The sequence below is a fragment of the Lampetra fluviatilis genome, chromosome 39, assembly GCF_964198595.1.
Source record: "Lampetra fluviatilis chromosome 39, kcLamFluv1.1, whole genome shotgun sequence".
NCBI classification, from domain to species: domain Eukaryota; kingdom Metazoa; phylum Chordata; class Hyperoartia; order Petromyzontiformes; family Petromyzontidae; genus Lampetra; species Lampetra fluviatilis.
This window is the reverse complement of record NC_136313.1, coordinates 3,259,516-3,283,765: the sequence shown is the minus strand read 5'-3', so window position 1 is coordinate 3,283,765 and position 24,250 is coordinate 3,259,516. Positions and strand designations below refer to the sequence as shown.

Genomic DNA, 24,250 nt, shown 5'->3' with positions numbered 1-24,250 from the left:
TTCGTTGAGCTATCATTTGTGGGAGCCAGGTCGCTTCTGAAAAATATCTATATAGCTCAGTTGGCCTTGCCTGGTAAAAAAAATAGTTTAGATTGCTAAACCGAGAAGAGCTGGCAGCACGAAGGCCCAGTTTGGTGGTCTTGCCCTATCTCTGAGCCGACCACCATTACTGACACCAGAATAGGTGTCAGTAAACTCCTGGTGAGAACCGGCACTCCCCTCGACTGATGACTAGCAGTGCCGGATGAAGCTAATCCGTGGCCTGTAGCATATGTTGTTATAAAGGGGCCCTAAATAACAAAAATACATAAATATTAAAACACAAATGTTTTACTTGCATAGTAAATAGTATTTTTTCATTTGCTATACAGCCAGCTAATACGACAAATCGCTAACCTTAAACACCCAGTCGTTCATAAAAGTTGAAGGCAGTATAGTACTATAGTAATAGAGCAAGAGCAGAATCACTGAACCGGAATTGATAGCTTGAAAGCGTTTAGCGCGGGGCCCTTGAAAGTGTGGGGCCCGTAGCTACTACATGTGTAGCTACTACATGTGTAGCTACTACATGTGTAGCTACTACATGTGAAGCTACTACATGTGTAGCTACTACATGTGTAGCTACCACACGTGTTGCTACTACATGTGTTGCTACTTTTGCTGCTAGGATAATCCAGCACTGATTACTTGGCATGGAACTATTAACTACCCACGCCCCAAACCAGCGATTCGATGAAGTGTCAGTTTTATTTAGTTTTTTTGTTGTTGTTTTAATGGAGTTTTGTTCACCCCAATAGCCTAAATTTAGCATTAGCATTCGAGGTGCATTGTTTCACCCACACAAGTAATATGATTGTCACAAATAAATACAATCACATTTTTTTTTTTACATTTAGGAGATTATAGCACTTCATATCGCCCACGACCAGAGGGCCCCGCCACTTTGAGAATGACCGAAAATTACATTGATCAATCGCTGCAAGCATCTAAGCCATACTAAGCAGTTATAAGCTGAGGAAGGGCAATACTTTCAAACTGACAACACTGTGTTTCTCATTGTATAAAGCCCAGCAAAGGTGAGCCACGGCTATTTAGTTTGCGTTTTTACTGGACAACGCTGCTGAAGGTCTGGCATGATGTGTGGTTGCCCGCCAAAAGGCGTTTGAAAGTCATACTTGGCCCTCCGTAAGGAAAATAATGCTCCTCGCCCCTACTATACGGAGAATCGAACGACGGCCGTCAGTCCCGTATTGGGATCCTGTCCCTGCTGTCAGCAATGCCGGTACCTTTGGACTGACAATTAGGTGTGTGCGGTGAACGTGTTGTTGCATTGTGGGCAAATAAGGACACACAACGCTTGGCCCAAGTGCTTCTGGGCAACGTGCCAGCAGCAAACAGCTCAGTAATGGCCGTCGGCGCTTCCCCACACAGAAATAAAAACCGCTAGCAGCTCACAGCACCTCTGCATATTTCAAATTTTGGGCGCACGTTGACGGAGGAGAAATGTTCGTCGTGTGGTGTGTGTCTGATGCAAGATAAAAGCGTTTGTTAAACATGACTGCCGCATCATAGCAGACAAGGCTTCCCACGCTATGGTATTGGTTCAAAGTCATGGACAGCTCGCCCTCAGCTCTCACTCACCATCACTACCATTAAGCCATATGGCTGATGCTTACCAATACCACCACACAGCCCTGCTCATGTCCATGCACACCAAAAACCACCCCATTCTCACACCCATACGCATGAGAATCACCACCTCACTGCTTGTTCGCCACAACGCTTACCATCATCACCACAACGCTTACCATCATCACCACACCAACACGCTCACCACCAGAACTCGCCACTCCTCGTCCACACTCACCGGGACCTCCAGGGAGGCTGCTGCAGCGGGGATGTGGCCCGCACGGCGACTGCTCACCCGGTGGAGAGAACATCTGCACGCAGCACAACACACGCGTGCGTAGCGCTCTCAATGCACAGCGAGCACCACCAGCATCCAGCATCATTGCCCTTGGGATGCACTTGCTGGGCGGTAGAGTGGCACACTTGCGCCTCAAAACAAGAAGGTCCTGGGTTCGGGTTGCTGACTCGGGCTCCTTTCTCAGAATCTGAATATTTATTTATAGAGGAATCCGATGAACTATAAAGCTCTTTTTCACAGGTGTCCGGTAGGGGAAGGTGAAAACGTTACAACAATAAAAACAGGAGTGCAAAGTATAGGAAAGGTAAGCAAATCACTAGCTTCTCTTTATGAAGCGACCTGGCCACAAATGATAGCTCAACGAAGCGGCTCATGTTGTTGAAATGTATAGAAGACAAATCATTTAAATAATTGAAACGATCTAAACGTATGTTTCTGTGTGGCGTTTGCATGTTCTCCCCCTGTTCTGCATGGGTTTCTTTCTGGTTCTGCAATTTCCTCCTATAACTAACAAACAAAAAACCCTTGCAAAGTAACTGTTATTGAACAAATATCCCAAAGCTGAAAAATTACTCAACTGGGATTACACACCGAAGCAATATCTCCCACTTCGGCAAAAAAAAAAAACTTGGCAGGACCCTCTTGAAAAAATGTCTTGAGACTCAGTGAGGCTTTACTGGGTAAACAAGTGTAAATGATAATAATAATAACCCTGCATCACCACCCACCTGGCAGCTCATCCACACAAGGTCAAAGCGATGTATTGCTCAAATAAGCATCGCAATGTGCTCATCTCGTGTTTACAGCCCTGATCATAGTGACGTAAATTCTACATTCCCATGGTGGGGATGAGTCTATCCAAATGCTCTAGAGGAGTCGTACAACCATAGCTGCCACTGCTATCCGGGGGCCTGAAATAAAAAATATAGCTATAGATGACCAATGTATGAAATTATTATGTATTGTGATTATATTGCGCTGCTACTGCTATTGTTAATCCAGCTGTTATGGATTGACTTATGCAGCTCGCGAAGGATGCTAGGTTTAGTGATGTGTGTTGTGTGTGTCGCTATTGTAAACTTTTAATCACATTTGTTGGGAAAACTGTTACGTTGTTTATATAGCATTGTTTTAGTAAGTTTTAGAGGGGATTGGTTTGGCCCGATTTTTTTTATTTAGTATAGATTTATACTTCAAATTTTAATCTGTATTGTATTATGATTGTTATTGGGATCAAACATCGAAATGGAATTTTTTGCACTTTTTGTACGCAGCATGGACGGGTTGTGCTTTTTCAGTAGGATTTTATTGTTTATTACGTATATGATGTTTAGATTTGTGTACAATTAATTTTAGGTGTATCTTGTAATTTTATTGTTTGTTGCGGTTGAACCCAAATCAAGAGCCGAATAGCTCACAGGGTAAATCCTAATAAATGAACTAAACTGACTTCCACACAAAGTGATAATCATTTTATCAACCCGGAGAGATTACGGGCCGAGTCAACAGCACAGCCAGGATTTGCCCTGGCAACCTCCCGATTGCGAACCGCTCGCTCTACCGCCGAAAAACCTTGCCGGTAAGGCCACACCGGTGCGGCGGGAGAGAGCAACGCCGAGCAAGTGACGCAACACGCACAGAAGCAGGAGGAGATGGGCAACACAAGAGCAGTCCCCAGCATCGGGCAGAGCGAGTGTCCGGTTGGGACCGCGTGTGCAGAGGGCCATGACGGAGCTTCCTATGGCAGCCCAAAGAGCATGGGGGGGGGGGGGGTTAGGCAGCATGGCGGTTTGATTAGGTGAGCCTCCGAAGCAGAGGCATGCCAAACACGTCCCGTGCACGCTCAGTCGAGCGGCCAAGCTTGTCGGTTTGACTCGGAACACAACTCAAGCGCGCCGAGCGATGATGAGTCAAATAATTAATGCCTCATTTGCATATGCAAATTCCCCGGGTAACGGCCACATTTACAGGCAGCAGCAGAGGTCCCGGCGTCTTTAATGGATTTTTAAACATCGGGATCGTTCCTCCGCCTTCCTGCACCGCCAGCATACTCAACAGTCAATTAACGCGGATCCCCATTTGCATATGCAAATGGAGAGCAGAAAAATGTGTGCAATGGTGTTTGCCGCTCACGCTCATCTCTCTAGGCAGCTGCGGTCAGCTCAAATGATTAGCAGGGAGCACCGAATGCTCGCGCAGCACAAGAGGATGCCTTCATTTGCCGCGTGACAAATAACATTACTGAACACACGCCGGAGTGGCTGGGATGCGTGGACGCTCACAACAGCAAGTTAAGGACACACGAGCCAGTTAATTTAATGAGCGACACGTCTCCAATACGGCTAGGAGATCCTAGTCATTGGGGATTTAACCGTTCCTTATTTATAAACCAGGCGAGAGAGCCTGGTGAGAGAGCCTGTTGACACACAACGCAAGTCAACATTAGTGGTGTAACATTTCGATGAATAGCTGCTATTCAGGGGTGGCGATTCAATTTAAGAGTCGATTATTTTATTGACATGGCAGCCGGTGACAGCAGGGTTAACGATGAATCCATTACTTTCAACGTATTCTCAATATAACAACATTGATTCTCACACAAGCTATTCAATGCGTGTACGTTAGCATACACATTGATATTCATCAATTCATCGATGCATAATTACACCCCTGATAGCCATCATTATATCCCTGATAGCCATCATCAATCTGAAATTTCCAAGGATCACAATCGGTTGACCATGAGAATTTGGTCTACTTCATACGATGGTCTCTTTGCTTCGTCTTAAAGGGTTTTCACATTTTGCTTGACATCAAATTAATCGTAAGTTTGGTATTCGTGCCATTCTTATGACACGAGGCTATCCCGAAGGCCCTTTGCTTCACAGTCTGCAGAAGTTTCACAGTAGGGGGGCGATGATGCTAAGTGTTTTGCCAAATGCGTATATTGCGGGTACATTCTTTACTCGGCAAATTTGGACGATGACGTCGGCGCACGTGGTCGACAGCTACAGACCGTCACTTTTTGACTGTTTATTCAGACGCGCCGATTAAATCGATGCGCCGATTAATATCAGTTCCTAAGCTCAATGTTTTACGGCTCCTCGTGTGTTTGCAAGTAATGGGCTCACGTGTCTGCAGTCACTCGTGCGCGCTACATTTACCACAATTTTGACAGGATTCATTCTTTGAATCGAATCGCGACATTGAATGGCGTTTATTCATCGAATATTTGAGGAGGGGCGAATCGTTAAAGAACTGTATCCATCTTGATTTGAAGCTTTCGTGACTGCAGGAATCCATACTCTTTGCTTATTTCGGTAAAGTCACGTAGTTAGAAATAAAATAAAATAAAACAAATCACGACGTTTCGATTGCAACACAAGCAATCATCATCATGGCCCAGGTCTCCATTAACATGCTTCCTATGATACATCAATGAAGACCTCCCCTGGCAGTCGCCATCTCTTATCACTTCCCGATCCAACAATCCAACGAGTTCCTGCACACGCGCGGACTTCATCTCGCTCCATCTCCATGGTGTACGGAACTCTCAGGCGTTTTCCCTCTTTTGGCTGCCACTCCGTCATTCGTCTCGATCACCGGCCATCATCCCTTTTGAGTGACATGTCTTCTACCCAGGCTCATGTTCTTTTCTTAACGGTCAATGTTTCTAGCTTGGATATGCTCTCGAATTAATACACGCGTTCCTCTTCCTGTCTCTCAGTGTAAGTCCAAGCATGTACACCTCCAGGCTAGAAGGGAAGACCTATAAGAATTGGTGCCAGAAAGATGCGGCACTACCTAGGCATCGTGGCACAAGACAGAGAGGAAAGTGGTAACAAATGACGAAATGTGCAGTGGACACCGACGGGCCATCTGCCTGTGAATCAAGATGATGATGCAATTTCTCAATTTCCTTTGCCACATATCACATCTCGTAATATACAGAGGCTCTCACCTGGTTCAAATTAAAATTACTTACATCTCATTTGTAAAATTTTAAACTGGTGAACCCCAAATTGGTGTCATTAACACAATGTATTACGAGTGTCCCTGCATTTTTAAACACCTTTTTATTCTCTATAGGCTGTGGGAGAATAGATTATCAGCATGCAGATGCTGCTGTAGGGCTCAGTGAAATTTGTGGCTTAGAGATGACTGATAATAAACGTGCGGTGGAAACTGTGATGCTCGATTTCATCAAGGTTTGGTTAGGAAGAGCTTTCATCACTGTTATTCTGTCACAACGAGGTTCTGTTATTTTGAGGTTATGTCAGTGAGCGTCCATCAATGAGGGTCCATCCATGATGCTCCATCACTGTGGGTTTCAACAGCGAGTTTTCATCATGTGAGGGTATTTGAGTAAGTTTGCCGAAGCCACTCACCATCTCGAAGTCTAGAAGGTCATTCAGCTCCTTGTCACCGGACATGACCCCCATGTGCCGATTCATTTTGCATCCTCCACTTGCCTGCGCCTGGGCTGCGTGAACCACATCAGGCACCGCACGCACCATTACCGCCGCACCACGAAGAGTACCGCAAACAACTATCTCACAGACACCACACCAACGCCGCACGAGCACACAAACACCACGCTTGGCACCGCACTCACTCCTGTGGTCAGTAACACTGTCTCAGCACCGCAACGTCAAGCTAGGGCAGGACATACCATTATGGGAACTAACCGCAACGCGTCCGTCCAGCCTGGTGTAGGAACACATCACCACACAGCAGTGCGGCGAGCACCAAAGCAGGGAGATCCATGTTGGAACTCCGTCCCGGCTGGATAGGTACAAAGGCAGCAGGTTCCCTGTGCACCCCATACCGCCACATTGGGCATGGCCCCACACAACCACAATGCCCCATGCTCGGCTCAATACACACAGGGGGGCAGGGCCTCATGCCCCGTCCTACAGGCATACCTGTCCGGCCACCAAAAGGGTGGCTCCAGTTTCGTCCTCCATGGGGGTCTCCACACAGGTTCCAGGTTCCCGGTCCCAGGTCCCTGTGTCCCTGGCCCCGTCCCCAGGGCACAGGTCCCCCGTGCCTCAGATCTCCAGGTACCAGGTTCCCGTCCTCGCGTCCCAGATGACCCGAGTAATAAGGTCGCAGGCCCCCGTACCCAGGTCCTTGTGTCCTCGGCTCCAGGTCTCCGTTCTCTGGACCACGTGCCGGAGAGCTCAACTCAAAACTTCCAGGACCTGGTCTCCTCATCCAGAGCCTTTGTATCTCCGGCACGCACAGGCCTGCTGACCTCAGAACTTTGTATTTCCGCTCCTGAGGTCACGGTTGTTCTGAACAAACTCTTCTTGCTCAGGTTCCTCTTGCCACCAAGGTCATATGGCAGGTCCACTTCAAGTAAAGTCCCACGTGCTCTGGCAAGATCTCAATGTCCAACCACCAAAGTGCCCCTTTCTAACCGAGAGAGCACGGGTTCCGGGCTTTCGTGCCCGAGCTTTGCAGGTAACCGGATGTCCACGGTCTTCTCACTCAGGTCCCACAGGGCACCGATGCCGGGACCTCGCGATTCGAACCACAGATCTATCCCCGAGACCACAAATTCCAGTCCCAGGATCCCGTGCCTCGAAAATCCATATTCCAGTTCACAGCTCTCCACCCGCCTCCTCTCCCGTCAGCCTCGAGCCCTCAGGCTCCCTCAACCTCCCCGTGTCCCCTCAACCTCAGAACTCGGGTATCTTCTTCACGCGGTGTGCCCCCCGCCTTGAAACTCCAGGTCCTCTGGATGTCCTCACACCCTGATATCGCAGGGACCCCTGCGACCGTACGGTGCCCCCCCCTCCCCACTCTCCAAGTTGCCACTCTGCAGGTGCCCACTGTCCAGGTGCCCACTGCCCAGGTGTCCACTCTACAGGTGCCTACTCTACAAGTCCCCACTGTCCAGGTGCCCACTCACCAGGTGCCCACTCACCAGGTGCCCACTCACCAGGTGCCCACTCTGCAGGTGCCCACTGTCCAGGTGCCCACTGCCCAGGTGTCCACTCTACAGGTGCCCACTCTACAAGTCCCCACTGTCCAGGTGCCCACTCACCAGGTGCCCACTGTCCAGATGCCCACTGTCCAGGTGCCCACTCACCAGGTGCCCACTCTGCAGGTGCCCACTCTACAAGTCGCCACTCTACAGGTGCCCACTGTCCAGGTGTCCACTCTGCAGGTGCCCACTTTCGAAGTCCTCACTCACCAAGTCCCCACTCACCAGGTGCCCACTGTCCAGGTCCCCACTCTCCAAGTCCCCACTCTTCAGGTGTCCACTCTCCAAGTCCCCACTCTGCAGGTGCCCACTCTACAGGTGCCCACTCACCAAGTCCCCACTCTGCAGGTGCCCTTCTCCCCCCGTGCACTCCGCCGATGTCGCTCTTCCCGCGCGCTCTCCGTCTCTGACCACCGCGCGCGCGCGCAAGCTCCGCCCACACCCCCACCCCCACCCCCCACCAATACCCCCCCCACCCCGCCGCAAACGCCGAGCTGCCATTGGTCAGCTTCTCGAGGAGAAGCGAAGCCTTCCTCGTCGCGATTGGTCAACGCCGCGGGGATTCGGAAGTCGCGCGCGCACGCGTGACGTCACGCGGCTTCCGACACACCCCCCCCCCAGCCCGCCCACCCCGCGTCTAACGCACCACCCCTGTTACGGATCGATATCGGGTGTTGAATAAGAGAGATCGATTCCGTTTGATATATACATAGTGCTAAAATCGATTTCGATTACGGTGTTATGATTTAGATTCCGATGCTTCTCTGGGCAATGTTAATAGATTCTTGCTCTTAACGCGATTTTATCGACACCGAGTAAGCGTAGGAATTAAGAATCATAATTGTTTTACTTAAAACTTTGGTGTATGGTTCTTTCGGTAAAGTCACGTAGATAGAAAAGGAAAAAAAATAACAATAAAATAATAAAATTTTAAATGAAGTGATATTTCATTTATTTCTATTCACTTTATTTTTTATTATTTGATTGTTATTATTTTTTTCGATCTACGTGACTTTACCGAAAGAACCATAGAATAAGAATCAGAATTTTTATTTAGAATCCGATGAGCTCTGAAGCTCTTTGCCACAGATGTCCAGTCAATACAAACAAAGCAGTCGATACAGGTAGTCCTCTGCTTACGATGGAGATGCGTTACGACAAAAATATCGTAAGTCGAAGATGGCCTAGCCTACCCAGGAGTCTTGAAGAATTGTGGTGATTTAGCAAAACAGAGCAATTTACAGTACCGTACTAAACTATATACTGTATGCATTTATTAATTACAATACTGTATTGCACAGTAAAATGTAAAGTAAAAAAAACAAGGTCAATTCTTAGCCTACCTATATGAACTGCAATTTAGTAGAAAGTTTTTTTCAGGAAACAATCCTATCTGCTGTAAAAACTTTTAACATGCATTGAACGTATCGTATCGCGATCGTAAGATCGAAATATCGTAAGTCGGACCATCGTAACTCGGGGACTATCTGGACACGCAAATAATTGGAGTGAAAAATCGTAACCAAAGTTACTAAATATATCTTCTTGGTTCTTTCGGTAAAGTCACGTAGAAGGGAAATAATAAAATAGTAAAAATAAAACATAATAAAATACAATTCTCACGACGTTTCGGCCACAACGCAAGCAGCCGTCCTCAGGTGAAGAACAGGTCGAAACGTGAGAATTGTATTGTTGTATTTTTATTATTTTATTATTTCCCTTCTACGTGACTTTACCGAAAGAACCAAGAAGATGAATCCTTGCAGTCACGAAAGCTTTAAATCGAAAAATTTACTAAATATAATAAAGTGATTCCCAATCGACATCACTAGCCATGGTCAATCCACTGCTGGATGATCACTGTGAATAACTTTGGAGAAACCACGTCACACGTCTGCTTTCTAGATATTTGAGAAAATACTTAAAAGCGTGGCTAACATCTGGGTTGTGTTCTGTTCAAGGAGAAGTTGTAAATAAAATCTCTACTTCTAGATTTGAAGCTTTCGTGACTGCAATGATTAATACTCTTAGATTTTTATGGTAAAGTCACTTAGGTAAAAATAAAATTAATAAAAGTGAAATAAAAAATCACGACGTTTCGGAGGCAACACAAGGTCGGGTCTCTTGGAATTTCTTTACTTGATACAGCTATCGTGCTGTGACGGTTCCACCTGAAGACGGAAGCTTGTGTTGCCTCCGAAACGTCGTGATTTTTTATTTTACTTTCATTAATTTTAATGTTTTTTTTTTTACCTACGTGACTTTACCAAAAAACCTAAGAGTAAGAATCTTTAATCTTCCACCATTATCAGTTTCAACATGTACATCCTAAGCAATCGTCAGCCGTGATTTATCCACTGCTATATGAGTGTCTCCACATCTCACGATTAAAATTCACGTCAAGACGACAAGATTGGTGTAGCGGCAACACTTGTGCCGCAAAACAACAAGGGCCTGGGTTCAATTCCTGACTCGGGCACCTTTCTGCGTGGAGTTTGTATGTATAAATGTTCTCCCCCTGTTCTGAGTAGTTTTCTTCCAGTTTCATCCAATGGCTAAAACAAAAACATACAACATAACTAGAAATGGAAAAACATCCCAATGCTGAAATGTTACCAGCAAATTATACAATTGGCAACATCACCACCTATTACAAAAACCTAGGACCCTCTTGAAAAAGTTGAGATACTGAGGCATTTCCTTGATAAACAATGTTGTCACATTTATTCGACAACTTTTAAACCATGGATTGTAATACGATACCATTCTGATCATGATTCATAAAAATATATTTTAAGCTTACTGTAGCTGTCATTATCGAAATGTTTTACAGATGTGGCCATTGTGGTTTCAGAAAAACTGAACGATATGTTTTGTACCAACTAGTTTTAGAGCTTACAGGAAATATCCTGACAAGATGGTCATACAATTTTCCTGCCATAGCAACAAGTATCGTATTGGCTCTCTTATAAAATCACATGTAAGGTACATTGGATATTTATGGAGATGTGGGTACAGGCTTGGTGCAGTGCTGTTGCAAATTACACGATGGTGAATGTATTTGGACGATGCTCCGTCTATGCTCCCCGCCTTCACTAACCTGCACCAACCAGCGTGGTGAGGTGTACCCAGCACAGCATGGGGCAGAGGCCCTCATCCAGCAGTGGATTGACAAATGTGCTGTACAAGCACATGATGTATTGGGTGGCTGATTGGGTCACTGATGGGGTGACCTTGGGCGAGAGGCAAGAGAAGGTTAACGGACCCACACCGTACTGGCCTGTGCACAATCCCTATGTCCATCCACTGCTGGATTAAATGCTGTCCACATGATGTTTCTCACGGGGGCTGTTTGACCATAAACCACTTTGCTGGTCAGTGTGTGTTCAGGAAAGAGGGAGCTCAGAATCAGTTCAGACATCATGCTCCACTGTTAACCATAGCCAATAATTGAACTCCGTGTAGGATCTGTCGGACTGCACTAACTAGTGTATTACCACCTCACCGGATTACACTGTTTACAATGGAGCTGACTGCACATCCAGTGATCATTAAACAGCAAAACTACATCATTGTGACTGGGCAGTCATGGGCATTGTGAACTGGGGCTGTCGAACACTGCTCCCTAGTGGTAGCCTTGTATCACTGCATGCACCCACAAATGAATTCACAACAAGACTTCGTAATTGAATGGGTTTATTATTAACGCCGCAGTCAGGTACATTTTTTGTTTTCACGTTGCAAAAGTAGGGCTTCTCTAGGACCCGCGTATTGGACAACTTATACTCGCATACAACTTGTGAAAAAACAAACATCATCCTGGAAATAAAAATAAACTCCAATATCCAATCTGCATCGGGTATCTTTTCACCACCCCCACAAACTATAGCCAGGAACGCACGCATCCAACAGAGATCCTCATTCAAATCCCCTGCAACACAACACAAGAACACACAAACATATTAGTTATATCTTGATATGAAGGTTTTTGTTGCCAATATTATGATCAGGAAGTCAGAATTACCTCCTGGTCTCTCACCTGAAAATGATTGATGTAGTTTCAAGCAAAACATCACATCCAATTGCTACATTTGGTTGTGGAAATTGTTCCTCAACTTACCGGTGAGCTAAAACAAGAATAACATGGCTCATTCAATGCTTGTGCAAGTGACAATTTTATTTATTTGGTTGTCGGGCGCTGGAGGTATTCATGGGCATAAATATTGCGAACATGATTATGCGGCCTAACCCAAAATTTAATTACGATTCTAGTTAATTTTATTATTACGAAAGGAGGCTTTTACGGAACGCACATGACGCCCATTAAAAAGAACAAGCCTGTTAATAGCAAATGAGGTGGCAGGTTTATGTCATGTGTGAAAACCTCCGATTAGCAGTTGGTTACGTACAGTACCAAAGTAGTTCAACATACATACTCTGTACATTCGCAGCTGTTCCAGCACTCACTTGATCATGTGGGCAATGTCCCAGTTGGTCTCCAGGGTGGCGGGGGGCAGCACCTTGGAGCCCTCCTTCGTCACCACCGCTACCTCATACTGCGACACGATAACAAGATAGATGCACATTAACAACGCAACACTAAAAAAACTAACCCGTAAAAACATTGTTTTTCACTATAAATCCTTTATATGCGTGTTCAATGGGCCACAACCCAGCCCACATTGGTCTTTGAAACGGGCGGCTAGAGTCCTCTCGTTCTCTGGCTTGAGATGGCTGCCACCTATGGGTCAGATGATTGTCTGCCACCATTAAGCAATTGGTAATTAAATATATATTATTTTCCTAAAAGGTGTAAAATTTTGGATTTTTTTTTCACGAAAATACATTGTCACGCACAACGAGTCTGTGTGAAAAATGTCAGCTCCATTGGATCACGGGAAGTGGGTTAAAAAACGACCGAAAGATTTGCACGGTCGTAAGCAAGCAAGCAAGCAAGTGAACTTAATATAAAGGATTTAAAAACTAACTCATACCAATTGACTGTCCTTACTAAATGATTAAGTACTCCTTCAGGCAATTCCGCGCTGGAACACGTTCAGAGTAATCCATGAGCGTGAATGATAGGATGGCCTCGCAGGACGAGAGGTCTGCTGGGAGCCACGCAAGGGGACAAATCGTGAACGTGGGACTCACCTTGTTGTAGGAACGAGCGTCACGGTAATAGAGGATCTTGAGGCAGCGTTCCATGATCTCCATGGCCTCCTGCTGGGACATGTCTGGATTCTTCTCTTGCTCGTCCCTCAAGAGAGGCTGGACGAGAATACAGGGGCACACACATCATACGAATCGTTTATTCAGGTCGCTAACAAATATCAACCATACAAACTCTCATACCATTGCAAGCAGTCAAGCCTGCACCAACAGTCGGTGGAACGAATATCAACACGGACAATCAAGCCAATACCAACATCAATAGAACCAACACACACTCACAAACTCAATGAAACTGGCACGAAAGAGTCACACTAACAGTCACAATACAATCTTACCACAAATCAACATCCATACAGTTGATCAAACCAACACAAAAAGACCACTCCCACCAACACAATCAAACTAACACTGACACCAAGACATGAGCGCACCAGCACCAACATAATTGATCAATCCAACGTATCCATACATCCACAGGAACACTGGTAATAAAACCAACATCAACGCAACCCTTCAGTACTGACACAACACTAACACAATCAAACTACGAGGCCTGCCAACAAACACATCAATAAAGGCGACCAAACCGGTCAATACCAAGAAAACATCAACACTCACATCAACATACCATACCAAGACTAACACACCAATGCTAACAAACCACGTCATACCAACATCCAAACAAACCAACACCAGAACACGCAGTTCAATACTAATACGGGCAAAAAAAGCACAGGCAGTCATGGTTAAAACTGTCTCAGAAGACTGAGAAACTGCCGTGAAAAATGTCAAGTGACGTTTGAGGCAACGGTTCTTCCCCCAAAGCATTGATGAACGAGTTGAGGTTTTGTTACTTATGCAGCAATGGCAATGCAGTTTGGCAAAAATGTTTTAACAAATACTGGAATTGCTTTTTCACTGGATGCAGACAGTCTTCTCAGTTCTTTTCAAAAGAGTTTAAAACTGCATATTTTGAGTTTGGAAAGCAAATCAATGGCACCTGGGGTCACCAGATGGATTCCATTTGTACCTCCTGCAAAAGCGTGGGATTGGGTAATGACCGGTGACGTTGGTGATTGATTGCACTTCACCGCAGTCTCAATTAGGCGACTGCTTAATTCCTCAATTATGGATACTCGCAGACACTGATATAGAGCCGAGTAGACGTACATAGACTCTTATCGACCCATGTCCTGTGTCGTGTGGCGATAACAACATTGACAAGGGTAGAGATCAGGTTTGAATAGCCAGCGACCCACTGACTCACACAAATACCCATATACTCAGACCCATACAACACAGCGTGACGAGTGATGGATCACACTTCACAAGTGGCAATTAGGAAACTCTTTAATTTCCCATTTATGGAGGAGGTTGCCGCCCCTCCCATGTGTTGTTCTAACGGTTACGTGCAGAGCAATCACTCAAGATCAAGATGTTACCATGGCCAAATCCGCTGATGTCACCACACATTCTACCCTCTGTCAGATCCCGCAGATGCTGCACAGTAGACAAGCAACCACCAAGCTCTGCCCTTGCAGTATTCCACAATCACCGGACATGGGAAGACCATTCAAATATCTGTCTCGCCAATTGGCCCTCACCCATCTTTCACACATGACCTCCAAAGGGCAGCGTCCAAGTATGCCACACACACAATTAAGCCCCTGGTTCTTCAGATCATACCAAGGCCAGGTAAGCTCCGAATCCTGTCGCCACGACGGGAGACTCGTAAGCCACACCCAGCTTGTCCACGTAGCCAAGGAAACTGCACACAAGGGAACGACCACAGTGCATCGTTACACGTGTGAGCACGTACACACCTCTTGACAGTCCACGAGTGGAAGAGGGTCTCCTCAAGCTGTGGGTCGTGGGGTGGTTATATGATCGTGCCTCACCAAACTAATTCTTGTGGGTTGGTAAAGACAGGCAGTGTAAATGTAGGAGTGTAAAAGTACACGTCAACAATTAATTACGCAGCATTGCTCTCTGCTGCCAACAAACATGACCCTGCAATCATAAGGACAAATTGTTGATGCAAGATTTGAAGCTTTCGTGACTGCAAGGATTCATATTCTTAGGTTTTTTCGGTAAAGTCACGTAGGTAAAAAATTAAAATTAATAAAAGTAAAATAAAAATAAAATCACGATGTTTCGGAGGCAACACAAGCTTCCGTCTTCAAAGTGATACAGCTATCGTGCTGTGATGGTCCCACCTGAAGACGGAAGCTTGTGTTGCCTCCGAAACGTCGTGATTTTTATTTTCTATTTTATTTTTATTTTACTTTTATTAATTTAAATTTTTTACCTACGTGACTTTACCGAAAAAACCTAAGAATATGTTGATGCAAGGGCGGTCACCCATCCTAGCACTATCCAAGCACAACCCTGCTTAGTTTCCAAGATCTGACGAGATCGGGCACATTCCAGGTGATTTTGTCGTTGGGGTGCCGCTACACAAGATCTTTTAAAACGCACCACCCCGACACTCGGGCCCCAATATAGCATTGACTGATGTGGTGCAAAAGCTCAGCTCACCTCTCCCCTTTGTGGAAGCCTCCAACCACGATCGTGTTCCACAGTGGATTGAATTTGCTCCTCCTGGTGAACAAACCGCCATGTGAGGAGGCATCCCAAACACAAACATACAGTCAAAAGACAACAGGAGTAGCAGATCTCCTGCTGAATGGAGATTAAACGCAAATTTCGAACAAAAATCCTTGGAAGAGAGCGACCATAAACATGACCACGCATACAGAAAAGATTCCGCATATGGCCTTTAACAGACTGTTGGGGCAAATGCTGTAACTCTGGATGTGGAGGTTGGGCTTTACCTGTTGTACATCACCCGGGTAAGCCAGGAGTGAATGGCCTTGGGGGTGTAGTAGTGTCCATCCTCCAACACCTGATCGTCAATCCTGCAACCACAATTAAATGCTTAGAAGCAATAATATGCAGAGAGAAAGGTGAAGAACAGCAAAGATGGACCGCTTTTGGAAGACTTAAATTAAAAAATGAGATGGAATATGACAATGTACCACAGAAGACAGTTTTAAATCAATGCATCGTGCCTGCTAAGACACATGGAAATATGGACACCGATCAAAGCAAATTAAACAATATTTTTAAAGTGTACAAATAAGCATGGCAAGATGCATACCTGTCAACCTGTTGTTTACCCGTATTCTTATATAGTTTTCAGGTCCATACGGTGTACAGCCTTTTCAATATGGACAAAAAAATTGTCTATTTGTTTGTGTTTCTCCCTTGTGATAGGACTTTGTAGGATCAACGTTGAGATTTATTAAGGCACGGGGTGACCAATAAGGTCTGAATTTGTCTGTAATAAGGTAGGGCAATGATAAGGGGTTGACAAGTATGCAAGATGGATGTTTGGAATTACACTGGGCTCGAAAAAGCAACAAATGGTTATATTCTTGGTTCTTTCGGTCAAGTCACGTAGATAGAAAAAATAAAATAAAAAATAATACATTGAAAATAATAAAAGCAAAAAAACACATTTACATATCTTATTTAAATTGTATTATTTGCATTTAAAATTTTTGGTTTTCTATCTAAGTGACTTTATGGAAAGAACCAAGAATATGAATTCCTGCAGTCACGAAAGTTTCAAGTCAAAATTCAACAAATGGTTACAAAACAAACACAACAACGAGACATGCCACTTTCCACTTACACCATCTGCTCCAGGACATCCTTGAGGTACTGGAAGTCGGCGTAGTCGCCCGATGCCCCCAGCAAGGTCTTGTCGTTGACCGCCATGAGGCGGGAGATGTTGCGGAAGCGGGCAAGCGAGCCATACGAGCCCAGCATGTCAGCCGCCACAAGCACCCCGCCATTGAACTTGATGCCCAGTACGGACGCCCCGGCCACCATGGGGTTTCTGAAAAACACGTGGAGAATGTCAAATTCAACTTCATTCGCACTTCTCTTGTCGATACACGAGGAAGTTCCACAAAGTGTCCACATTCAGGGACGGAATTTAGACAAATAAAGTCATAATCATCATCGGCCATGGTCAATCCCCTTTTGGATAAATGCCTCCCCAAGCCACCACCACCTCTCACGATTTTGCGATGCAACAATGCACTCGCACATTAAATGTCTTCTTTAAATTGCTCCATCTTAGGGGCCATCCATTTAGTACGTAAGCATCGAGGGGGAGTTAACCCAAATTCTACGCTTGCGTATGGGGGAGGGGGGTCTACTGACAATGTACGCATAGGAAACGGGGGATGAAGCCTCGATATAAATTTGTCTACATTGGCCTTCAAATGAGTTAGATAGTCCGGCGGTGGACTATCCGTTTGCTTAAACACGTTAATATTATTAATCCTTGATCGTTTCTGCGTGGATTAAATATCGGCCGTTCAATAGGATTGGGGGGGGGGGGTGCGTCAAGCGTACGTACGCAGGTGGGGGGTGTAATAAGTACGCGTGCGTACAGGGAGAGAGTAAGGCGTCAAGTTGACAGATCTTTGCGTACCGACTAAATGGATGGCCCCTTATCGGCGATTTATCCTCTTGGACGCGTTCCAAGAGGATGTCCACCAAATCAAGTGCGCAGTGACCAGGCTGAGACGATGCATACACTACTATCTTATTTATTTACAAGTGTCTTCTTGTTTCTTTCCGACAGACCTGTTCTTCACCTGAGGACGGTTGCTTGCGTTGTGGCCGAAACGTCGTGAGAATTATTTTATGTTTTATTTTTATTATTTTATTATTTCCCTTCTACGTGATTTTACCGAAAGAACCAAGATGAATCCCTGCAGTCACGAAATCGATATTTAGAACTGCTTTGTGTTTAGTTTGTTGTCCTTCCCCGTACCCCCGATTCACACAGTTGGCTACGTACGGTGCGCAAGAAGCTCTACATACGTACATAATAGGGGGGGAAAACACCTGAGTTTACCATTTAAGGCAGCGAGTTAAGGGAAATCCCTCAAGGCGTTTAATTCCCTCCTTAAGTAATTCCGCTAGGATGCGTCGCTGGAAGGTATAATGCCTCGCGATCGCTAGAGATTAACGGCAGAGTGACAAAGGAGTGAAACGCGCTCGAGGACTAAATTTTGACTTAAAACTTTCGTGACTGCGGGAATTCATATTCTTGGTTCTTTCGGTAAAGTCACGTAGATGTAAAATAAAAATAACAGATAATACAATTTAATAAAATAAAATAGAAAATAAAAGCAAAAAACCCACGATGTTAAAATTTTTAATTGTATTCTTTTCATCCGTTATTTTTATTTTCTATCTCCGTGACTTTACCGAAAGAACCAAGAAAACGCTGGCGAGGACATCAACCGCGGGGCCGGGAGCGATGTCATCGTCTCGCGAAGGCGCTCGACCAGGAGTCTGCAACCTGCGGCTGCCCCCTTGTGGCTCCTTTAGCTTCCCTCCCCGCCCCCCTTACGGGCAGACGTTTTTATTTTGCTACAACAACAAAAAACCACGTTCTAAAGCGGTAGTCGACAACCCCGCCACTCGGGAGCTCTTTAAGGACCGCTTCGTGACGCCTATTTAACAAGGACCACCACCGACTCTCGTATTCACCACACGGTGCAGCATTGCGGCTCTTGAAATCCTGAGGGGGTTTTTTTTTTACAGAATTCGAAAAAACGGCCCTTCTTGTAAATGTTGCTTTCAGACCCCTGAACGTAGACGGATTATTATAATTGTATAACAGATGGCGACTTCGGAAGGCCTTCCTCTAGCAACGGACAATAAATATTACGTGCGACGATTGTTAATTTAACTGCAGAGGTGTTTAATGTAACAATAAATATCCTTATAGATCACGCGAAGGTGGAGCGGCTCACATGGCCACACGAGTTTGATTCCGGGCCAAGGCTAACCTCAGTAGCGAGTGACAAACTCGCACCGGCCCAGTATGGTGAAGTATGTCCTGCCAAACATCCCCTACGACAGACAGCACGGACAAGGCGTCATCCAGCAGTGGATAGATCGAGACCGACGCAGTTTAGGGGAACCCCTTGACAAGAGGCCCCATCGGGCCTGCATGACAAAGCTAGTCGAGGACGCAGTCCATTGATCTCTCGCTGTATCTCCCGGTTTCCTCCCACCGTCACCACCCCCCTCATCTGTCCCGTGTCCTCTCACTTACAGCGTGTGCCTCGCGGGCCCGAGGGCCGCGGCCGCGCCGGCCCCGGGGAGCGAGTAGAAGGCGCCGGGAAGCGCGGAAAGGCCTCCGGAGGCCGAACTCCACATCTGCGCCATGTCTGCTTTCTCTGAGCCGGTCGCACGTGACGTCACCCCCCACTCCTTATATGGAGATCGAGGGGCGTGTTAACTTTGACCCCCCCCCACTCCTTATATGGAGATAGAGGGGCGGGTTGACTATGACGCCCCCCCCTACTCCTTATATGGAGATAGAGGGGCGTGTTGACAATGTCGCCCCCCCTACTCCTTATATGGAGATAAAGGGGCGGGTTGATTATGACACCCCCCCCTACTCCTTATATGGAGAAAGAGGGGCGGGTTGACAATGACGTCACCCCCACTCCTTATATGGAGATAGAGGGGCGTGTTGACTATGACGCTCCCCCCCCCCACTCCTTATATGGAGATAGAGGGGCGGGTTGACTTTGACGCCCCCCCCCACTCCTTATATGGAGATAGAGGGGCGTGTTGGCTATGACGTCACCCCCCACTCCTTATATGGAGATAGAGGGGCGGGTTGATTATGTGCACGATGGGCGCCCGTGTTTGTATATGTGTGTTGAACTTCTTTCGCACCGTACTTGGCCAACCGTGCTAATCGGAGGTGCGGGGGAAGGACAACAAACTAAACACAAAAAGCAGTTTAAAGCACCTTCCAGACTCAACCCCGCTGATCTTCCGAGATCCGATGAGATCCAGACATTTCTGGATGATTCGGTCATGAGCACATTTGCACAACACTATACGTGAAAGTTTGTTTTGCGAGGCGTCAATCAGTGGATTGATGATGAACGAGGACGCTGTCGGTCTTCTGGAACCAGTAGCATAACGAGTGGTGGGCAAAGCGACGAGTTGGGGCCCCCTTGACAACCACCATGGGATATATTTTCAACAACAGCGTAAAATAACAAACACGTGTTTAATAGTGTGATTAGGCGAGAGGGGCCTAGGAAGCGACCGTGCGAGACAAATCAAATATTGACCCATCTTCTTGGTTCTTTCGGTGAAGTCACGTAGAAGGGAAATAATAAAATAATAAAAATAAAACATAGTTAAATAATTCTCACGACGTTTCGGCCACAACGCAAGCAGCCGTCCTCAGGTGAAGACCAGGTCTGTCGGGGAGACAGCGTCTGAATGACGGCTGCTTGCGTTGTGGCCGAAACGTCGTGAGAATTATTTTATTATGTTTTATTTTTATTATTTTATTATTTCCCTTCTACGTGATTTTACCGAAAGAACCAAGAAGATGAATCCCTGCAGTCACGAAAGTTTTAAATCGAAAAATATTGATCCGTTGACGCACCCCCTGAGCTGATAATGTCGTTACGAGGCCACTGGCTGGAAAGCTTCACCGAGATTCAAGACTCATTTTCAGGAAGGCCCTCTTTTATTTGGGATGTTTGGCCAATTCCATTGTTAATGGGGGGGTGGGGGTGTGTGAGTTGGGCATTGTGATGGAGGAAACCCAACACCCATCCCAGTCGATACCACTCTCTGTACAAACGGAATAAGAATCCATTGCTAATCCCTCCATCTCCTGGCCACGTAGAGGTCTGTAACTCTAGTTGACATGGCGGATCTTTTAAATACCATTTAATTGCCACCCAGCCCATCATCTAGTGAGGATCGATACAATAAGTACCACTTTGCGGCAAATCAGTGCTTGTTTATCCCGTGGATAGATGGATAGATGATTCTCTAGGGGGATGTGTAATTTCCACCACCGTCTTAAGTCGAAAGAGATGTCTCGTGTGGGGCTGGTGCCTTTCCCTTCGACGTTGTGCATCCCAGCAGCAGCCACGAATACGGCCCCCAACACGGTTAGTGAATCTTTGAGCCGTGCAGTGAGGAGCTATGAGATTATGCCGTCCTTTTGACCGAGACGCCGTGTCTATCAGTTTATTTAGTTAGTATTTATATACGACAATTTGTATAGTGCTGTGGCATGGCACGCCTTCGATCACAAGGCTGCTGACATAATCATCATCATTCATAATTTCCCGTCATCGTGAACACCATTACTACTGTCATCATCCATCATCTTCAATGAATAAACATTTCTAGAAAGAAATCACTGTCATCCTGATCACATAATCATTAGCATCATGATTGCTATCTGCATTATATCGTAAAGCAGCAGCATGAATAGCATAATTATCATTGTCATCTTCTTGGTTCTTTCGGTAAAGTCACGTAGAAGGGAAATAATAAAATAATAATAATAAAAGATAATACAATAAAAATTCTCACGACGTTTCGGCCACAACGCAAGCAGCCGTCCTCAGGTGAAGAACGTGACTTTACAGAAAGAACCAAGAAGATGAATCCCTGCAGTCACGAAAGCTTATAATCGAAATCATTGTCATCATCATGACCGCCATTATAATCATGATGTTGTCAACATTTTAAGCTTGATTATCATCATCATCATCGTTCTCATGATCACATCTTCATGATCAGAATCATTATCAATAGAACTATCACCATCATCATCATGATCACTCACCATCATCACCAACATCACTATCACCACCATCATCATGATCATCAACACTGTTCCTCCGTGGACGCTAGAACGAGCATCAGCTGATGCAGCCTGCAGCGCGTGGCGGCGTGTTGATGATTGCCGTAATGTTCATCATCAACATCGTCCTTAGTTGGATCACATTGCGTCCTAGTTACGCATCCTTTGGCACATTATTCACTCAATTGCATCATTGTAATTTTAAATTAGTATTATTACAACTTAGGATTCCGATGATGTCGCTGAGACATAATAAGCGTTTGCCGAGCTTGATAAAACTCTAACCTCAACCAAATGCCTCCACCGCCACCCAGCCGCACATTCGACAGAGACGATTACACACACGGGATTCACAAACCTCCAGTCCTCCGACCCAGACCACTGCGCTCTGCATCGAGTTGATTTTGATTACGATTCCGTTTCTAGCTCAGTTACCCGACTATTTTGACAAGGGATTTCCGTGGCGCATGAGCACATCAGCAACAACGAATAACAACAGGCACAAAAAATCACATTGATATTGCAGAGAACGGGTACAGTAGTAGAGGGGGTGGGGGGTCCTTAAGGGATATTTCACGACAAACAAACGTGGTAATTGACGGTCGTAAACGAAGGTTATTACCAAACAAAATATGCTGCTGTGTAGTTTTTCTCCGCCACTTCCGAAGCATTGTCCAGTTGTATTTATTCCTCGGCATCTTACTCATTTAAGTAGTCGAAGGCGATTTCCACTCGGGACGGGTCTCGTAGCGATACATTTGTAAATAACAGTAAAGTAGTCGTTTTAAAACTAATTAAGTATTTTATTAAACTACTTGGTAGATAGCGAAGCGATAGGCGGGTCTGGCTACTGAGAGGTAGTGGTTGTTTTTCCTCCCGAAGTTATTTAACGAAGACTTGATTTGTTTAACAAAGACTAATTGACTGCTATTTATTGTTACGGGACCATGATGAATAAAAAAATCACTTGAAGCTACTTAATTAGCGAGATGCCGAGGAAGAAAGACATTTTTTTTAGATCAAATGCGAGTGAATTCACAACGCGATGCACGCGCCTGATGATTGATAAACGCGTGCCACGCGGACGAAGAGTGCTTCTTGAAATGAATCGGATTCCACGCGGGGCACGGTTGAGCAAACATGAGGCGTGCGAAGCGTGTCACAATCTAAACACATGCACAAATAACCAAAAAATTTTAACCTTCGTAAAAAAACACTATGGCCTGAAAATGATATGTAAATAACCAGCGACGTTTCGGTAAATGGCCCTTCGTCATAGCAACTAGAATAATAGAGGGGCCACAGAGCTCAAACGGATAATAAGAAATAAAAATATAATGGTAGGTTTTACCCTTTTAACTGGTACAAAACTGACACCTTTATTCAAGGCATCATGTTTGCAAACATGATGCCTTGAATGTTTGCAAACATGATGCCTTGAATAAAGGTGTCAGTTTTGTACCAGTTAAAAGGGTAAAAACCTACCATTATATTTTGCCACTGGTAAAAGAGATCTCATAGTGTAAAAGAAATAAAAACTGCATTGAACTTCGTGGCTTCTGATGAGAATGACATTTTTAAATGTTTCCTGTTGCAGAGTTGTTAAATTGGCAATCTAATAGGGTTATTTTGGAGTGGTGGCGCGGTGGTTATTGTACTGCGTTAGGATCCTCCCTCTACCCCTCCCACCCCATTACCCCAAGTTCACAGCCCACAATGACCTGCGTGGTGAAGTATGGTTAAACACCTGCCACGACCATTCATCCAGCAATGGATTTACAAAGGGCTGTGCACTACATGGTGTCCCGGATGTCTTGTGACCCCCATATGAATTCTCTAAAACTTGGAGAATGACAATAAAAGATGCAACGCTCTTTTTAAAATCCTTTATCTTAAGTTCACTTGCTTGCTTGCTTACGACCGTGCAAATCTTTCGGTCGTTTTTAACCCACTTCCCGTGATCCAATCGAGCTGACATTTTCCACACAGACTCGTTGTGCGTGACAATTTTTTTTCGTGAAATTTTTTTTCCAAAATTTTACACTTTTTAGGAAAAAAAAAAGATATTTAATTACCAATTGCTTAATGGTGGCAGACAATCATCTGACCCATAGGTGGCAGCCATCTCAAGCCAGAGGACGAGAGGACTCTAGCCGCCACGCATATAAAGGATTTATAGTGAAAAACTTTGTTTTTACGGGTTAATTTTTTGTTCTACTCGTTTTCGGACACCCTGTATTTACACTCACACAGATGACTCATCGTGCCTTGCAATTGTCTAAATGAAACTCTGAACGTGCATCTATAATAATGAGATTGTTATGCATAATGAAGTACATGAAATCACAACCACACGTACGTGGCATTAATCTTAGAAATAATTATTTTATTATTTTTTATTTTTATTATTTTATTACTTCCCTTC

The 24,250-nt window shown here is 45.2% G+C and overlaps 2 protein-coding genes across 2 annotated transcripts in view; both read right to left on the bottom strand.

Moving 5' to 3' along the window:
• The window catches only part of LOC144945871 (transcription factor 12-like), a 100,997-nt gene extending 93,231 nt beyond the window's left edge, over positions 1-7,766 (bottom strand). Inside the window, exons 1-3 of the mRNA XM_078874477.1 lie at positions 6,853-7,766; positions 6,316-6,410; positions 1,868-1,940 (exon numbers count right to left, since the gene is read on the bottom strand). Coding sequence (XP_078730603.1) covers positions 1,868-1,940; positions 6,316-6,410; positions 6,853-7,144 — 460 coding nt within the window. The 5' untranslated portion in view covers positions 7,145-7,766. The remainder of the gene's footprint in view (positions 1-1,867; positions 1,941-6,315; positions 6,411-6,852) is intronic.
• A 3,832-nt stretch (positions 7,767-11,598) lies between these two features.
• Positions 11,599-19,396, bottom strand: PSMB4 (proteasome 20S subunit beta 4). Its single transcript, XM_078874475.1, has 8 exons — positions 19,243-19,396; positions 16,792-16,998; positions 15,929-16,012; positions 15,633-15,695; positions 14,781-14,862; positions 13,074-13,190; positions 12,387-12,475; positions 11,599-11,850 (listed from the first exon to the last, which is right to left on the bottom strand). The coding sequence occupies exons 1-8, from the start codon at positions 19,353-19,355 to the stop codon at positions 11,838-11,840; spliced, it is 768 nt and encodes a 255-aa protein (XP_078730601.1). The 5' UTR covers positions 19,356-19,396; the 3' UTR covers positions 11,599-11,837.
• Positions 19,397-24,250: the final 4,854 nt, after the last annotated feature.